The following is a 19,068-nucleotide window of genomic DNA, read 5'->3' as shown; positions in this document are numbered from 1 at the left end:
TTGCAACACAGTGGTTCCAGGGACACTATTCTGAGTTTAAACACTTCCACTGGTCACCAAACTCCACAGACACGAACATTATTGAACATATCTCGGATGCCTAGCAACGTGTTGCTCAGAACAGATCTCCAGCCCCTCGTACTCTTACAGATTCATGGACAGCCCTGCAGGATTCATGGTGTCAGTTCCCCCCCGCACTACTTGAGACCTTAGTCTAGTCTATGCCACGTCGTCATGCGGCTCTTCTGCGTGCTCGCAAGGGCCTTATACGATATTGGGCTGGTATACCAGATTCCTCGGCTGTTCAGTGTATACCACCATACTGTAGCCTTAGACATTAATTCTCTATTACGCTGTGTGTTTCTCAAGACACAAATCGCCTTTTACTCTATAGTTAATGTAATTAGACCGTTTTGATACTTACTTTTACAACCCTTAACGTATTTTGATTTGCATCCGTATCAGAAACAACTGTTGAAATTCTCTATTACTAGTAAAGTAAAAACATGGGAAGAAAGTATGATACAGAAGTTTCGATCATAGCGCTAAATGTAAACAAACAGCTTTAGATTGCACTCATGTGATAATTCTGACTCTCTCTCTCTCTCTCTCTCTCTCTCTCTCCCCCTATCTATCTATCTATCTATCTCTCTATCTCTCTCTGCATCCGCTTAAAACAGCAACTTTCCCTAATTACAACTTCAACTGCTCATTAGTGTACTGCAGAGTTCCAAACTATAACGATGTAATTGTACGGAGCTTTTAGTACTATTCTACTCACTGCTTTCGATTTTGTTGTCACTGGAGGGTAAAGGGAGAAATTAAGACATGTATGATGTGTTGCCACACGCAGTTCGCAACTATACTAACTCTTTTTTGGGTGTGGTCTATAGTGAAGAGCGACTTGTGAAGAAGGTATGTGGCCAGCTGGCTAGTTAGGCAGCCAGTACCTGCTATCGTCGCTGGCGCTGGCGTGCCCCGGAAGCTGAACGTGCACGGCGCTGGAGGAGCTGCTGGACAGGCCGGACAGCGTGCCCGTGTCCGAAGTCGACGTCGACGTCGACTCCGAGCCGGAGGAGGCGGCGCGCCCGTTGTACGCCGCGTACGCCTCATCCTCGCCGGCACTGCTGCAGTTGCTCGTGCTCGACTCGGGGTCGAAGAACAGCACCTGCAAACAGCACGCCTCAGCTGTCCGTATTGTTCTCCTCTTTAATATCTGCCACATCACGAGTTACAACGCTTGTTTGCACGACTGACGCTGTACATGGGGCGTTCACTAAGTAGTGAAACACTTTTTTTCTCTGAAAGCAGGTTGGTTTTATTCAGGATTCTAATACACCATCTTGTTCCCTACTCGTTTGGACACGTAACCCTACTTTTCAACATAATATCGGTTCAGTGCATGGCCTTGCCCCACCTTACTTGGACGGCCTGTATGACCGCAGAGTACCACTCTATTACTCGACGTCAGAGCCAACCTCTTGCTCCAACAACAACCTCCCTATCTACATATACAGCTTCCCACAGAGTTCATCCTCCTTTGGGTCAGAAGAGATGGAAATCGGAATGTGCGAATTCAGGGCTGTGGGAGTGTACAAGGAAGAACAGTCCAATGAAGTTTTGTGGACAGTGCCAACATAGGCGTCCAGTTGAGCAGCTAGGTGACTGTGATCCGTCGAACAGCTCGAATGAGAGAGTCCGCATGTTCCAACACTGCAGGAGTCACAGCTGTGTGCGATCGGCTGACAACCGGGGGATCCGACAGGTTCACGCGACCTTGTTACGATCATCTACATCCACATCCACACTCCCCAAGCCTCCTGACGGTGTGTCGCGGAGGGTACTGTGAGTACCTCTATCGGTTCTCCCTTCTATTCCAGTATCTTATCGTTCGTGGAAAGGAAGATTGTCGGTATGCCTGTGTGGGCTCCAATCTGATTTTATCCTCATGGTCTCTTCGCGAGATATACGTAGGAGGGAGCAATGATCCTCTCCGTTGGATCTTCTCTATCTCTTATCAACCCTATCTGGTACGGATCCCACACTGCTGAGCAGTATTCACGCAGTGGGCGAACAAGTGTACTGTAACATACTTCCTTTATTTTCGGATTGCTTTCCTTGGGATTCTTCCAACGAATCTCAGTCTGGCATCTGCTTTACCGGTGATTGATTTTATATGGTCATTCCATTTTAAATCACTCCTAATGCCTACCCCCAGATAATTTATGAAGTTAACTGCTTCCAGTAGCTGATTTGCTATATTGTAGCTAAATGATAAATCATCTTTCTTTCTATGTATTCGCAGCACATTACACTTGTCTACATTGAGATTCAATTGCCATTCCCTGCACCATGCGTCAATTCGTTGCAGATCCTCCTGCACTTCAGTACAACTTTCCATTGTCACAACCTCTCGATATACTACAGCATCATCCGCAAACAGCCTCAGTGAACTTCCGATGTTATTCACAAGGTCATTTATGTATATTGTGCATAACAACAGTTCTACGACACTCCCCTGCGGCACACCTGAAATCACTCTTACTTCGGAAGACTTCCCCCCATTGAGAATGACGTGCTGCGTTCTGTTATCTAGGAACTCTTCAATCCAATCACACAATTGGTCTGATAGTCCATATGATCTTACTTTGTTCATTAAACGACTGTGGGGAATTATCGAACGCCTTGCGGAAGTCAAGAAACACGGCATCTACTTGGGAACCCGTGTCTATCGCCCTCTGGGTCTCGTGGACGAATAGCGCGAGCTGGGTTTCACACGATCGTCTTTTTCGCAACCCATGCTTGTTCCTACAGAGTAGATTCCTAGTCTCCAGAACACAAGACGTGCTCCAAAATTCTACAACTGATCGACGTTAGAGATATAGGTCTATAGTTCTGCACATCTTTTCGACGTCCCTTCTTGAAAACGGGGATGACCTGTGACCTTTTCCAATCCTTTGGAACGCTACGCTCTTCTAGAGACCTACGGTACACCGCTGCAAGAAGGGGCAAGTTCCTTCGCGTACTCTGTGTAAAATCGAACTGGTATCCCATCAGGTCCAGCGGCTTTTCCTCTTTTGAGCGATTTTAATTGTTTTTCTATCCCTCTGTCATCTCGTATTATGACGAGACTCCTCGCCCAACGGCTCTCACTGGCTTCACTGCGAGGTCTCTTTAGACATTCTGCAAGCACCTACCAATATTTGCGATGCTCTCGTTTTCCGCCAAAGTAAACTCACTGACAGCTTTCTCATTGGAACGCACATCCGTTACAGACGCCACTTCGCAGGCTGCGCATAGCGTCGCCACCTGTCAGAACTTCATGAAACTGTAGGTTGCTGAAGGTTGGACAATTTCACGATGTTCCACAACGCCTTTTTCAATCGACAGTGGCCGAGAAAAAAAAGTATGTGGTATTATTTATTGAGTGCCCTTCGTATTTAACTTAACATTACTGTCCAGACATAAAAGAAACGGGAACGAGAGCTAACTCAGCTAGGGACAGAAAAAAAAGTGAATCGAGCTTACATTCTGCCCGTCAAACTGACGTATTATTTCAGTATAATTCTGAAGAAAGTCGAGAATGTAATGGATGCTGACTAATAGGATATCCGTCTCCGTGGCAGAGGTCCCTAACGCACTCCTGTGCAGCGGTGCTCGAATCTGAGGTACGTCAGTTCGAATCCTATTGGTGTAAGAAATTTTCACTGTCAGTTTGGACGGGCAAGAGGTGATGACTTAAGGTTCTTGATCACTAGTGTCTGCGCCAGTCCGCTAAATTCAGTTCCAAACCTCTCCGCAGTGTGTCTCGAAGTTAAGTGAAGGCGACAATGTCTATGGTTGATCCGTGCATCAGATGGGGTCTTTAAGTTCGGCTGCCACAGTGGTGCTCTACGAGAGAAGGAAGCTCCGTGGCGACACCAGGATTCACCCTCCTCCTATCATCATCACACCACATCATCACCATCACCATCCAATACAAACATCACACCACACAATAGGCTACACGCATACATTACCTCCACTTTTCAAATGGCTCTACACGCTATGGGACTTAGCATCTGAGGTCATCAGTCCTCTAGACTTACAGCTACTTAAACCTAACTAACCTAAGAACATCACACACATCCATGCCCGAGACAAGATTCGAACCTGCGACGGCGTTAGCAGCGCGGTTCCGGACTGAAGCGCCTAGAACCGACCTCCACTTTTCTTTAGTCATCAGTATTCTGACTGGTTTGATGCGGCCCGCCACCGATTCCTCTCCTGAGCCACACTTTTCACCCCAGAGTAACACTTGCAATCTACATCCTCAATTGTTTGGTGGATGTATTCCAATCTCTGTCTTCCTCTACAGTTTTTGCCCACTACAGCTCTCTGTAGCACCACGCAAGTTTTTCCCGGATAGATGTCCTACAATCCTGTCCCTTCTTTTTGTCAGTGATTTCCACATATTCCTTTCCTCGTCGAGTCTGCGCAGAAACTCCTCATTGCATACCTTGTCAGTTCACCTCAATTCCAACACTCTTCCGTAGCACCACGTCTCAGACGCTTCGCTTCTCTTTTTCCTGTTTTCCCACAGTCCATGTTTCACTACCTACAATGCTGTGCTCCAAATACATTCTCAGAATTTCTTCCTAAAATAAGTCCTACGTTTCATCAGTAGACTTCTCTTGGCTAGAAATGTGCTTTTTGCTAGTGCTAGTCTGTTTTTTATGTCCTCCTTCCTCCGTCCGTGATTAGTTATTTTGCTGCCTAGGTAGCAGAATTCCTTAACGTCATCTACTTCGTGATCTCCAATTCTGGTATTAAGTTTCTCGGTGTTCTCATTTCTGCTACTTCTCTTTACTTTCGTCTTTCTTCGATTTATTCTCAATGCATATTCTGTACTCATTAAGGTGCGTTTACGGCAGTGCGGTTTACGCCTAATCATAGTGCTGCTGTAGCTTGCCCGGCCGGCCACGGTGGCCGAGCGGTTCTAGGCGCTTCATTCCGGAACCGTGCGACTGCTACGGTCGCAGGTTCGAATGCTGCCTCGGGTATGGATGTGTGTGATTCCCTTAGGTTAGTTAGGTTTAAGTAGTTCTAAGTTTAGGGGACTGATGACCTCAGATGTTAAGTCCCATAGTGCTCACAGCCATTTGAAACATTTATAGCTTCCCCCCACCCACCTCCCCACCCCCCATTCGGAAGTAGAGGTGCCCAGTGTGAAAGCAGGTGTGAATTAAATCATTCGCACGCACATGTTGAGGAAGAGACATGCAGCCTACATGCGTGCCTCTACTTCCGTGCAGGGCAAAAACGGTCGCATGGCGATTAGGCGCAAGGCGCACACGTGTAAACGCACCTTTAAAGTGTTCATTCCATTCAGCAGATCATGTAATAATTCTTCGCTTTCACAGAGGATAGCAATGTCATCAGCAAATCCTATCATTGATATCCTTTCATATCGTTTCACCTTGAATTTTAATTCCACTCTTGAACCTTTCCTTTAGATCCGTCATTGCTACTTCGAGGTACAGATTAAACAATAGGGCAGAAAGACTACATCGCTGTCCTGCACCCCATTTGTAGGAGCATTTCGGCGTTGGTCTTCCACTCCTATTGTTCCCTCTTCGCCCTCGTTCATACTGTATATTACCTGCCCTTCTCTACAGCTTAGCCCTATTTTTCTCAGAATTTCCAACACCTTGCACCATTTGACATCGTCGAACGCTTTTGCCAAGTCGAGAAATCCTATGAACATGTCTTGATTTTTCTTTAGTCTTTTCTCCAATTTCAACCGCAATGTCAGAACAGCCTATTTGTTGCATTTACCTTTCCTAAAGCCAAACTGATCGTCATCTAACACCTCCTCAATTTTGTTTTCCGTTCTTCTGTATATTATTCTTGTCAGCAACTTGGATGCATGAACTGTTAAACTGATTGTGCGATAATTCACGCACTTTTCATCTCTTGCAGTCTTCGGAATTGTGTGGATGTTGTTTTTTCCCCGAAAGTCAGCTGGTATATCACCAGAATCATACATTCTACACACTAAACTGAATAGTCATTTTGTTGCCACTTCCCCCAATGATTTTAGTAGTCCTAATGGAATGTTATATATTTCTTGTCCCTTTTTTGATCTTAAGTACTCCAAAGCTCTTTTAAATTCTGATTCTACGACCTGATCCCTATCTTCTCTATACAGACTCCTGTTTCTTCTTCTATCACGTCATCAGACAGGTCTTCCCCCTTTAGAGGCTAGATGCATTCAACGTACTCTTTCCACCTATCTGCTGTCTCCTCTGCATTTAACAGTGGAATTCCCATTGCAATCTTAATGTTACCACACTTGACTTTAATCTCACCAAAGATTGTTTTGACTTTTCCATATGCTGCGTCAGTCTTTCCGACAATCATATCTTTTTCGATTTCTTCATATTTTTATGCAGCCATGTCGCCTTAGCTCCTCTGCGTTTGCGAGTTATTGCGTTCCTAAGTGACCTGTATTTCTGTATTCTTGAACTTCCGTGAAAATTTTTGTACTTCCTTCTTTTATCGATCAACTGAAGTATTTCTTCTGTCACTATTGGTTTCTTCGCATTTACGTCCTTTGTACCTATGGTTTTCTTTCCAACTTCTGTGACTGCCTTTTTAGAGATGTCCGTTTCTCTTCAACTGAACTGTCTACTTAATTATTTGTTATTGCAGGGCTATGGCAACCCAACTTATTTGGGCAATGATTCTTTCTGACCAATCTCTTAAACTTCAGCCTACTCTTCATCACCACTAAATTGTAATCTGAGTCTATATCTGCTCCTTACAATCTAGCATCTGATTCCGAAATCTCTGTCTGACCATGATGCAATCTAACTGAAATCTTCTCGTATCTCCCGGTCTTTTCCATGCATACTACCTCCTCTTGTGATTCTTGAACAGAGTCTTCGCTATTACTAGCTAAAATTTATTGCAGAACTGAATTAGCCTTTCTCCTCTTTGATTACTAGTATCAGGCCCATATTCTCCTGTCATTCTTTCTTCTGCTCCTTCACCTATAAACACATTCCTGTCCTCTATGACTATTGCATTTTAATCTTCCTTTACGCATTGAATTACCCTTTCAATATCCTCATACACTTTCTCTATCTCTTCATCTTCAACTTCCGGCGTCTGTATGTACAAAAAATGGCTCTGTGCACTATGGAACTTAGCATCTGACGTAATCAGTCCCTTAGAACTCATAACTACTTAAACCTAACTAACCTAAGAACATTACACATATCCATGCCCGAGGCAGGATTCGAACCTGCGACCGTAGCGGTCGCGCGGTTCCAGACTGAAGCGTCTAGAACCGCTTGGCCACACCGCCCGGCCTGTATGTACAGATGTACAGTAATTATCGTTTTTGGTTTGCTGTCGATTCTGATGAGAACTACCCAAACACCGAATTGTTCACAGTAACTTGCCCTCTGCCCCATCTTCCTATTCATATCCTACTCCCGTTATACCATTTTCTGCTGCTGTTGATATTACTCTATAGTCGTCCACAAATGTACATGTACAGAACAGTCACATATCCGCAAGGAAAGGGGCCAGTATGCTCTGAGTAAGAACAATATTTCCTCTAGGCGGCTGAACTCATTCCGTGGAACATCCGAGCCAACAATGCCATCGGACATTTACATTTTTACTAAATAGAAAATGTATCCTACGGAATTTGTCGCAATATCTCTTAACTGTTTCCTCTTTCAATGCAAAACTAGTGAGACTTGCACATCTGCTACTTTTTAGATAAAGTTTCGCGTTCCGCCCATAGACGGGCCAATCGGGTGCAACCGACCGCCGTGTCATTCTCTGCCAATGGCATCATCGGATGCGATACGTATTGCCATACTGTCAACATACCGCTCTCCCGTCGTTGTGGGATTTTCTGACCTTGGAACCGCTACTAAGCCATCGAGTTGTCCCTCCCACCAACGAAAAATCTCTGGCAGTAGCGGGAATCTAGCTCGGGTCCCCCGTATGGCAGTCAGCCGCGGTCACCAATCAGCAACGGAAGCAGACTCAGCTACTGGGTAGTTGGTTCTAATTCAGTTACCGAGCGGCATGGCGTAGTACGCAAGTCACTGGTCCCACAGGAGGACGGAATATAGTTCAAACCCCCACATGACCATCCACATTAAAATTTTCGATCCGTTCCAAAAACCGCTTGAGGCAAGTGCTGACCTGGCTGCTTTCAGACCACCATTAGGCAGGAGAGTTCTGTCACGTAGCAAGTTAAAATTCACAAAGGAAAATTTGCAGCCCGGCTACTCGCATCTCTAATGTGTAATGGAATTGTCAGATAATAACGTAGAGAAGAGTAGGAGTACGAAAAAGGTACAGAGAAATCAATGCTTAAGTACAATAAGCACATTCAAAGGGATGTAGGATGCAGGAGTTATGCAGAGATGAATTAGGTTTGCACGTTGTAGACCAGCTTGAAGAGCTGTAGTCCATTCTGAAGATCACGAGAACGAGACTATCTTTCATTTCCGGTTCCACGGCTAACCCGCGGCATTAACCAGTTGCATGTTGCTTGTCTGCCGGCATCGACGGGTAACAAAAAATTGATTTTCGTTATTTCATATACTTATTGAAAGAATTTAAAAATATAAAATGTCATAATCCACCCATTAAGAGATACAATCTTACACTCAGCGTCTAACATAATGAGTCACATATTACAGGTAGAAACTGTGTATGTCTTGATGCACGCAGGTTACTCAAACTAAATTCGTCCAGTATTTGAGAATGAAGGTGCATAGAGACTGTCAATTAACGTTGCAAATAATTTCAAAGCTTTTCAAAAGTTTTTCTCGCTCACATTCTTCCCCCTCTCCGTCACCCCCCCCCCCCCCCCCCCCCTCCAGCCAACAGAATAATGAAAGGAAAAACCCTTTATAGCTTACTATATTTTCGCTACTCATGCAGTAAAACCGCAACATCAGGCATGAAGTGTCAGTCTATTACTTCAATAAGGTTCAGTCAAAAAGTTTCCGTTTGCTGTTGTTGCTGCAGCAGCATATATATGCAACATTGCGCGACTCCAATGAGGGTAGATAAGCACTACATGTAGACAAGGGACTTGTGTGGAATTCGTCTCTTTCCGCCTTGCGTGCGGTAAATGCGGAAAACGAGAACTATGGCGACGCTATCACCAAAGGCGTCCAAGATGAACCATTATGTTGGTTGCTGAAGGACAAACACCGGCAGACGTTCATCGGAGAATGAGGAATGTGTATAGGCATCATGTCTGTCGAAAACCAAGAAGTACAAGAACCAGCCATCTGGTGGGAAGGTGATGCTCACTCAGTTGTTTGATAGGAAACTTGGGTCTCCAGCACGGCAAAGCTGGAGGAATTAAGGCGTGCAACTAGGCGAAACGTCTAGGGAAATTACGACAATGGGTACTGCTGCTTCATGATAATGCACGTCCCCATATCGCAAATGTCGCAACGCAGAAGTAACACCAAATCAATCGGGAGACATTCGAGCACCCGTTCTGATGTCTCCCCCTGCGATTATCACGCCTTCGGTCCCTTAAAAAGCCCTTGAAGGGTCAACGATTTCTGTCGGACGAAGATGTCGTAGCAGGCAGTTACGGACTTCTTAACAAAGCAGGACACGGCGTTTTACCAAACGCGTATCTTCAAGCTGGTGCACAGGTGGGATGGCTGCCTCAATGCTCACTGCGATTTTGACTGATTGGCGTACCGGTCTCTGAACAGAAACTCTCATCGCCATTTATATATAACTAACTCCACACGCAAAGTATGAGGCGCTACCGGAAAGTTCCCGGAATATGCAGACAAATAAAATTACTCTTTACTTGGATGTTATTCGCCACCACCTACTTCAAAGTCGTCCGCTTTTCCTTGGTCTAGAAGTTCCCTGAAATGCATTTTTTATGAGGTAGTTTAGTACCATTTGCGTTTATGCTTGAACCTCCTCAACTGTATGAAATGTTCGACCTTTTAATTTGAGTTTCAATTTGGGGAACAGGATGAGGTCACTCGGTGCCAGGTCGGGTGAATACGGCGAATGAGGAACAATTGTCATTTTGTTTTTTCCGCCACAAACTGAGTATCAACGCAGTGTATGACGTCACATTGTCATGGAGGAGGAATCAATCGCCTGTGCGCCATTTTTCCTGTCGTTTCCTTCTCAAGTTCTCCCACAAACGGCTCAGGACATCACAGTAGACACTGCGCTGACGAAATGGCAAAGAGAGACGAACTCCTTACGGACAATTATTCTCAAGCGAAGAAACAGATTGGCACGGATTTCACATTTCTCTTCATTTGTCGGACTTTCGTGGACGGCGAGACAATTGAGTCTTCCATGCAACGACTGCTGCTTGGCTTAGGGATCGTAACCATAAACCCAGCTTTCATCACCAGTAATAGCCTTCGAAATAAAGTCTGGTTCACTTTCAAACATTTCTTTACGCTCTCTGCAGCCTCGCACTCGATTCTGTTTCTGCTCTTCGCTGAGAATTCGCAGCACAATCTTTGCGGCAATCCAGTTCGTCGGACAAAATCCTCTGACCCGTCTCGTAAGACAGTCCCACGATACGGCACATATCCAGGATGGTCTGCCTACGATCTTGCAGCACCGTATTGCGAACAGCAGCGACACAGCCGTCCTGAATGCCAGGCTTCAAGGGAATCTTATACCATTCATCCTGCAAAACTGTAGCAAGTTCAGGTAACAATGAATGAGATGGATAGCGATCACGACCCCTCTCTGTAAAGTAGCCCACTAAGGCTCAATAATGTTGAGAGCTGGTGGCTGTGGTGGCCAGCTGAGATGGGACAAATCATCCTCATGCTCACAAACATTGTTTCAGGGGATGTAACCAATCAGCCAAAATGGACACAATCTTTGGCAGCAATGCAGAGTATGTCATTCCATATTCCAAACCTTTATAACTAACACTATCCAGGTCCAATCCCAGAATACTGATCCCAAGAGGCGGCTTGCCGGTAGCCAATTTGGCCAGCCAGTCAGCGAGGTCATTCCTCAGGATCCCAACATGTCCTGGGGTCCTCCAAAGACCACCATGCATCCACATTGTTTGAAAGGAAAAAGGAAATCCTGGGTAGTCAGGAGCAAGAGCTGGCGGCCGTAACGCTGGTCAAGAGTTTGTAAGTTGCTCAAGGAGTAGCTACAGATGACGAAGGACTCACTGGTGCAGGAATGAATATGCTCAAGAGCACAGGGGATGCCACCAACTGTGCGGTGGAAACAGTGCAGCCATCTGGCAAGAAGTGGAGTTCGTTACATTCAGCATATATCTAAGCAAAGCCAGTGTGACCTGCAACCACAAAGCCATCAACATAGACTTCTCCAGAACCCCGAAACGTGCCAAGAATGGAGAAAGCAGTGGAGGGCCTCAGCCAGAGCAGAGTCTTCTGGACCTTGTTATAGATCAAGATAGAGGTGTGAACAGTGGCCAATCATGGAGGTATGTGAGCGAACCCAGAAAAGAGATGGCAGAGAGAAAAGCTGGAGTTCTTGAAAAAGGGATTACATGTGGATGGCTATCACAAGCCCAGAACTGGGCCACTGTTGCAGGAGGCAAATCTCTGTATCTGGAAAGAGACGGTGGATCAGGTGCTCCAGGTAGCAACAGATGTGCAACACATAAGCGATCAACTGTTATTGATGCAGAAACTGCAACGGTGGAAACCTAAGAGACTGATCACCTGACTAGACCAAAAGGCGCCAGTTGCCAGTTCTACCCCATAATGGTGTATCAGGCCCAGCATCCATAATTCGAAGATGACACTGAGCTGTTTGAGAGACTGGACTGGACCAATGCTTTGTAGAGCCATAGTAGAGTAAAGTGGTTCGCACCCCAGTTAGTATGGCGGAGGCATTGAAGAGCGTTGAGATGTGGCCTACATGTCTGCTTTAGTAGACGAAGGTGGGGCAGTCATGTTAACCAGGGACCAAGACCAGTTCGAAAAACCGATGAGGTTCGGCCACACTGACGGCCTGTCCATCAAAGTAGATCCAAATGGGAATGCATTGTACAATGATGAAACGTATAACACAGGTCTTGGCAGCCCAAAATTGGAAGCCTTCAGCAAAAGCTCAAGGTTGCACTCTATGTACTGCTCCCTGCAGTCTGTGTACAGCAACGCTTATCATGCATGAGCAAAATTAAATGCAAAAGTCATCAGCATACAAGTAGGGGGACACTGTCCATCCCACAAGAGCCACCAGACCATTATAACCATTAAAAAGAGACGGACACTCAAAACAGAACCCTGCTGTATCCCATTCTCCTGAAGAATGGAGGTGCCAGCCTGTACATGAATGGTGAGACATGAAAGAAAGTACTGGATAAAAATCGGGAGTGGGCCATGGGGACACCACTTATGTAAGGTGCACCATGTGGTATTATAAACTTTATGCAAATGAAAGAAGACTCTGACAAGGTGATTGCACCAGGTAAAAACCCGTTCGGATAGCAGACTCTAGGTGGACTAACTTATCTGCAATAGAATGGAGTTGATAGAAACAACTCTGTGTCGAAGTTAAAAGGTCCTGGAATTCAAGGATCCAGCATAGCCTTCGACTCGCCACATGTTTGAGTAACTGGCAGAGCTGCCCATCTGAAGAGGCAGTTAACCTGATTTGAAACTGGAATAACAACAATTTCTCACCACTGTGAAGGGAATTCCCCCTCGCTCCATAGACGACTGAACACGGCTAGTGTATGACGTTGGCTAGCCACCGATAAGTATTTAAGCATTTGGTTGTGCATCTGGTCCAGTCCAACAGCCGTGTTGGGGCATAGCAAAGGCACTCTTCAATTTCCACTAGCTAAACACTGGGGAGGGCACTCCTAGAAGAAGCTCCATCCCCAGCGATTTTCTGAGGACAAGGAGCGATTTCATTAACGGAGGGAAGGGGGACTGCCATAGAGAAGGAGGGGAAATGGGGACACAATGGAGATCAGGAGGAAGGAGGAGGAGGAGGAGGAGGAGGAGGAAGAAGAAAAGACGCAACTGAAGCAAAGATAGACGTTACAGATACTGGGTGGATATGGTCGAATTTCTGTTGGGCCTCAGAGTAGGACATATGGTCAAGAGTTTTGAATTACTGATCTGCCTGTCTGGTGATCGAAGACAATAGGGGTCAGAACAGTTCATACACTTGGGCGGTGAGATGCAAGAACTTTATATGGAGAGGGTGGCCACAGTCGCTGCAAAAAAGATCGCCTCACATCGTTAAGATATGTCACCAAAACGGAGACACAAGAAACAGCACATAGAAGATGGGATATAGGGCTTCGTGTCGCAACAATAAACCATAACTTTGACAATTTCTGGGAGGGTATCCCCTCAAGTCAGGATGAATGCGCCGTTATCAACACATTTGTCCTCCTCTGGATGCGTCATAAAAAATTGAAATTTGTGGTAAGGACTATGGGGACCAAACTGCTGAGATCATCGGTCCCTAGGCTTACACACTAATTAAACTAACTTAAACTTACACTAAGGACAACACACACACCAATGCCCGAGGGAGGACTCGAACCTCCGACGGGGGGAGCCGCACAAACCGTGACAAGACTCCCTAGACCGCACGGCAACCCCGCGCGGCCGATGCGCCAGACGAAATGAACAGCACACCATGTCAGATTCCTCCTGAGTTCCCCATCAGATCGAAGAAAGACCCCGTGGAAAATACTGCCCTGGGTCATATTTAAAGACTGTCCGGCAATAATTCTCGCTGTGATGGCACCAAAGTGCTCACAAGCACAAAGGCAAGCCGAATCACTGGCAGAAAAGGTCTTAATCTGTAGGGAATTAAGGGAGTCAACTTCACCAAACTTATCTTCGCTGTGTTCTACAATAAAGAGCGGTTTGGTAGCAGCCTAAGTCTCCCCATCTGTCCTGGAACACACCAAGTAATGGGTTTGACCCCAAAAAGGCAGGTCCTGGCCCTCTTTCCATAGGTGGAATACCGAAAAGAAAAGAGAGAACTGTTCCTATCTGGCGACATGGCCACGGAAGAGAAGCCAGAAGTGTGGAGCTTAGGACGCTTCATGTGCAGAGCGTCCTCCCCTGTCTCTCCTCCCCCCCCCCCCCCCCCCGCCGCCATTTGGACAGGGGCGCACACCGTGGGCGCCAGCCAGCTGCAGATGGGTTTGACCTGCACAGCGTCGGTGCCAGTAGTTCTGGTGCCCCAAAAAGATGAGCAACCACTCCAAGCAAGCACAAGGGAGTGACAGCTCAATTACGTGAAGTGTCATCAATGTCGTGTCAGAGGGCTCACCCAAATGGGTACGTAACAGTTCCAGCCCATGGACTGGCTACTATGCTGATGACATAGCAGGGGGGTGTAGGCTACAGTGGGCAAGGAAGGGGGAGAGGAACGTATGATTAAGACGCTAGGGAGAGAGTTTTTCACGAAATGGTTCACATTATGGAAACAATTTAGACAGGGAGGTCAAACCCCAAGGGAGACCAGAAAAAGCCAAAAGAAAGGGGCAGTTTATTTATTTATCCTTATGGCTAGAGCCCCCCGTCGGGCAGACCAGTCGCCGGGTGCCGGTCTTTCAATTTGACGCCACTTCGGCGACCTGCAGTCGATGAGGATGATGGTGATGATGATGATGACGACGACGACGACGACGACGACGACGACAGCACAACATCCAGTCCCTGGGCGGAGAAAATTCCCGGGCCCAGCTGGGAATCGAACCCAGGCCCAGAGGATTGACAATCCGTCACGTTGACCATTCAGCTACCGGGGGCGGACAAAGGGACAGTGCAAATGCGAGACAAGATAGTCAAGAATAGCAGAACTGAGGAAATAGCCAGATCGTCATAAAGAGGAACACCGAGGGAGAAAGAAGGAAGGCAGCAGGGGGAGGAGTTAGGATGGGAAGGAGTGCGTATGGGGAGGGGAATGCAGTCCAGGAGAGAAAAGCCTGCAATGGCTTAGGTCCAATGAACGTCACACATGTACCCACAATAAAGCTGTGGGCCTCTTCGGGGGTCTGGCTTTATGTACTCACAACAACATAGATTACTGTTCTGATCACCAGTGACTCTTGCCATACACTTAGGACATTCCATAGTGGTCGTTAGTGATGAAATACAACAGCGCAACTTGCAAGCTTGGCGAGCATCTAGATTTCTCGCGGAGTTGTTTCCACAGTTTTGTCCAACCGACGTACGTAATGAACTGGGCTAACCTCAGAGCTGTCACTGTCTGAAGAACAGGTCTGCAGTGGGGCTGCCACAGCCGCAGGCGGCGCCACTTCCACAGGGCTGTCCACGGGATCGTAGAAGACGTCGGTGTCCGAGGGCACGCGCCCCAGCTGCACCTGTACCGGCGCCAGTGGTTGCGGCTGCGAGGGCGGCGCTGCCCAGAAGGGTCGCTCCTCGTCGGCGGACGCCGCCCCCGCGCCGCCTCCCATGCCCAGCGTCTGCAGGCGGCGGCTGAGGCGGCGCGCGAACGCCTCTGCGCGGCCGCGGCAGCCGGCCGACAACAGCGAGCCCAGCCCGCACGAGGACTGCTGCGGCTGGTGCGACGGCGACTGCTCCGGCTGCGGGGGCGGCGCCTGCCCCTGCTGCTCCGCCGTCATGCGCTCCCCAGACCTGCCGACACAAGGCGCGCGCTGTCAGTCGCCGTGTGTAACGCCTAGTGCATTGGCCACAGCGCACAGAACACACTAAGACACAGAGAATGACGCACCATGAAATCATTATCCGAAAGGGACGCAAATTGGTAGATGTCATGTAGATGTACAGAAACAAATTATTCTAGTTTCATGAAAACTGAATGTGCTCCTGACGAATATAGTTCCAAATTCTGTCCAACTGGTGCGTTAAATAGTCTAAATCCTGGGCTGGTTAGAGTGTCCTGCCCGTAGTGTCCCAAACGTTCTCAATTCAGGAGAGATTCTGCAATCTTGCCGGCCATGGTAGGGTTCCGCAAACACGAAGACTAGCAGTAGAAGCTCTCGGCGTCAGTGGACGACCATAATCTTGCTGAAATGTAGCCCTCAGAATGGCCTGCGATGAAGGGCAACAAAGGGGTGCATAGAATATTGTCCATGTAACGCTGTGCCGTAGGGGTGCCACAGGTGACAATAAAAGGCATCCTTCTTTTCAAAGAAATGGTAACTCAGACCGTCACTGCAGGCCGTCGGGCCGTGTGGCCTGCGACAGTCAGGTTGGTATCACACTGCTGTCTGGAGCGTCTACAGACATGTCTTCGGTCTGGAATTTCATTGACTGACGTAGAATTGTCTTTAGTGATGAGTCCCGCAACTAACTGAGCCCCTAGGACTAGGGAAGACGTGTCTGGAGAACTGAGCCCCTAGGACCAGGGAAGGCGTGTCTGGAGAACTGAGCCCCTAGGACCAGGGAAGGCGTATCTGAAGACGGCCCACACAGCGGTACGTTACCATCCTGGCTGTCGCCTGCCGTACGGCCTGACAACTACGATTGATTGTCAGAGGACTCACTACATTTCACAGCAAGACTACTTTGGTTGTCATCCGCGGCAACGTTACAGCACATAGGAACTTCGATGATATTCTACGCCTTATGTTGTTGTCTTCGTGGCATATCATTCTGGCCTTACAATTCAGCAAGATAATGCACGTCCACACAGGGTGAGAGTTTCCACTGCTTGTCTTCGTGCTTGCAGAATTGTATCTTGACCAGCAAGGTCGCCAAATCTCTCCCCTATTGAGAACGCTTGGCGTATTAAGGGCAGAGCCCTCCATCCTGCTCGGGATTTTGACGATCTAACGCTCCAATTCGACAGAATTTTTTCAGGAGGACATCCAACAACTCTGTCAATTACTGCCAAGCCCAATAACTGCATGCATAAGGGCGAGCTGTGGGCCAGCGTCTCATTGAATTGCTCAATTTGTGAAGCTCCTTCTCTTGAATATATCATCCAATTTATCTGAAATTTTGTACATGTACATCACATCTACACCATTTCCGTCACCTTCGTGGTGCGTCGTTTTTCTTCTGTTAGAGTGTATTCATCAATTCATTATTGGACAACAACAATCAGCGAACAGAAGCTGCGCCTACAAAGTCACTGACATCAGTTTCAGTGGGTGAAAGCTGCCACCGTGCTCTCGAGTCTTGGGGAAAAGTTCTCGTGCACTGGTGTGTCGCAGTACACTTTACATACGGCGATGGGAGAATATGAGATGACATAACACCACATGAGGCGATGCGTAATGCTTTCCAACAAGTCACTGGTCAGTGTGGCTGAAGATTACATGGGAGCAAATGGTCCGCATTACATATCTGCCATCGTATTCCACTGGTGAGCGATTCAGAATCTCTGTCGGATGATGAGCACACGTGTATTCGCCTACAGCACCCCATAATGATCCAAAACCATATCGCTCCAGAATTGTGTCACAATGATCTGGGGAACATTTCCCGACGCGACGGTGATTTTAATGATAGATCACCTGGCTTAGTTCTTACGGAGCGCATTTGGGACACCAACGAGTGAGATAAGAGGACCTTTGACACGTCTGCAAGAAACCCTTTCGTTTTTGTGTGTAATGGTTGAGCGGTCCTGGATCAGGATGGAAGAAGGCACAGCCACTGATACGTATGTTTACAGCTATGTGCAGGGGAAGTATAGCCATCATTTTCCGTTCCACTTGCCGCCATCTGGAGTTTGTGACTGGCTGAAATCACGTCACGTTGCACTTCCGCTTACGTGTTAATGTGTGTGCTGCTCTTTTGTCTCTAGAAGGGAGAGAGATTTTATAGCATTCCTGCTTAAGGGAAAGATGCAGTAAGCAGTAGTTTTATTCATGAACATAAATCATCTTGAGATTCGCCGACGAGATATTAAGTAACGAAGCGCTATAACTTTCTTTCATGAACAAATTCGCGATCAAGGTTTATGGGCAATCACGTGAGACTAAATTCTTGAAGTACTGACCTTTTTAATTTGTCTGCAGGTGGTTAAAATGCTAAAGTGAAGATGAAGTTACGGCTTAACTGAGCCAATGTCCGAATACTGTTTGATTTCGTTTCTTAATTAAAATTCTTGAAGACTGCTGCATCCTGTTTACTTGTGATTCGTGTATCATTATAGTACACGAATAAATACAAGAAGATAAGAAAAACATGAAAATATAATTGGAATCGTATAGGTGGTTTTTTAAAAAAAATCCTCTGTATTTTACAGCTGTTTCTGTATTACACCAAGCAATTTCAAACGTAAATGTTAGACATAACACGTGCATCCGGCAATTTTTGCTGTGAAATTAAATTTTACGAAAATTACACTTCATCGAGTTCCTGCAGATGTACCTTTTTTTTAATAGGCCACGTTTTCAAACACTAAAAAATGTAAAGATTGTTTTCAGTAAATAGCAACTTTTTTCTTCTTTTTGCAGCGTAATTTGTGTTTCATGTTAATTGTAACAGTTTATATTGGAGAATAATTAGGCCTTTTTGTCCTTATTCACAAGGGGGCAAGAAACAGTAATGTCATTTTAGTTCGCAATATGTACTTTACAAACCACGTATACATTTTTGCAGAAAGATCAGATTTTAAATCCAGTGATCTGTACATTCTATATGTATGGACTAGAATGTAGTGCCGGCTGTTTGTGATCAGGGAAGGATAATGTGAATGTTTCATGCATGGGTGATACGTATGTAATGAGGGTACTGTTCACAGCTTTAGCCGTCGGCGAACTAAATTACCTTAGCCATTGCTACGCAGAGCACTATATTGGAATTTAGCGTCTCTAATTATCATAAACAAAACCAGTAAACGAAAAATGTCAAAAAATATATTTTGTGGTGAGGATAAACTTCAGTTTTTTGCCGTAGTCAGCTACTAATAATGATAAATACCGAACGTCGTTGTGAGTAGCTATAAATTGATCTTGACTATCAGCAGTAAAAAGTGAACCAATATTAGGTCGGAATATATTCGTTTTACAAAGAGAAAATCAAAGCCACCGTTCAAACATCAGAATTCTGGAGCAATTTACGTCAACGAAATTGAAAAGGAACC

The 19,068-nt window shown here is 46.3% G+C and overlaps 1 protein-coding gene across 1 annotated transcript in view; it reads right to left on the bottom strand.

Annotated features, from left to right (window-relative positions):
• The window catches only part of LOC124606658 (glycogen-binding subunit 76A), a 303,290-nt gene that overhangs the window by 37,056 nt on the left and 247,166 nt on the right, over window positions 1-19,068 (bottom strand). The window contains exons 2-3 of the mRNA XM_047138663.1: window positions 15,242-15,647; window positions 951-1,168 (exon numbers count right to left, since the gene is read on the bottom strand). Coding sequence (XP_046994619.1) covers window positions 951-1,168; window positions 15,242-15,647 — 624 coding nt within the window. The remainder of the gene's footprint in view (window positions 1-950; window positions 1,169-15,241; window positions 15,648-19,068) is intronic.

This window comes from Schistocerca americana, chromosome 3 (genome assembly GCF_021461395.2).
Source record: "Schistocerca americana isolate TAMUIC-IGC-003095 chromosome 3, iqSchAmer2.1, whole genome shotgun sequence".
Classification (NCBI taxonomy): Eukaryota; Metazoa; Arthropoda; class Insecta; order Orthoptera; family Acrididae; genus Schistocerca; species Schistocerca americana.
Note: the sequence above shows the minus strand (reverse complement) of the source record. Positions and strands in the feature narration are given on the sequence as shown.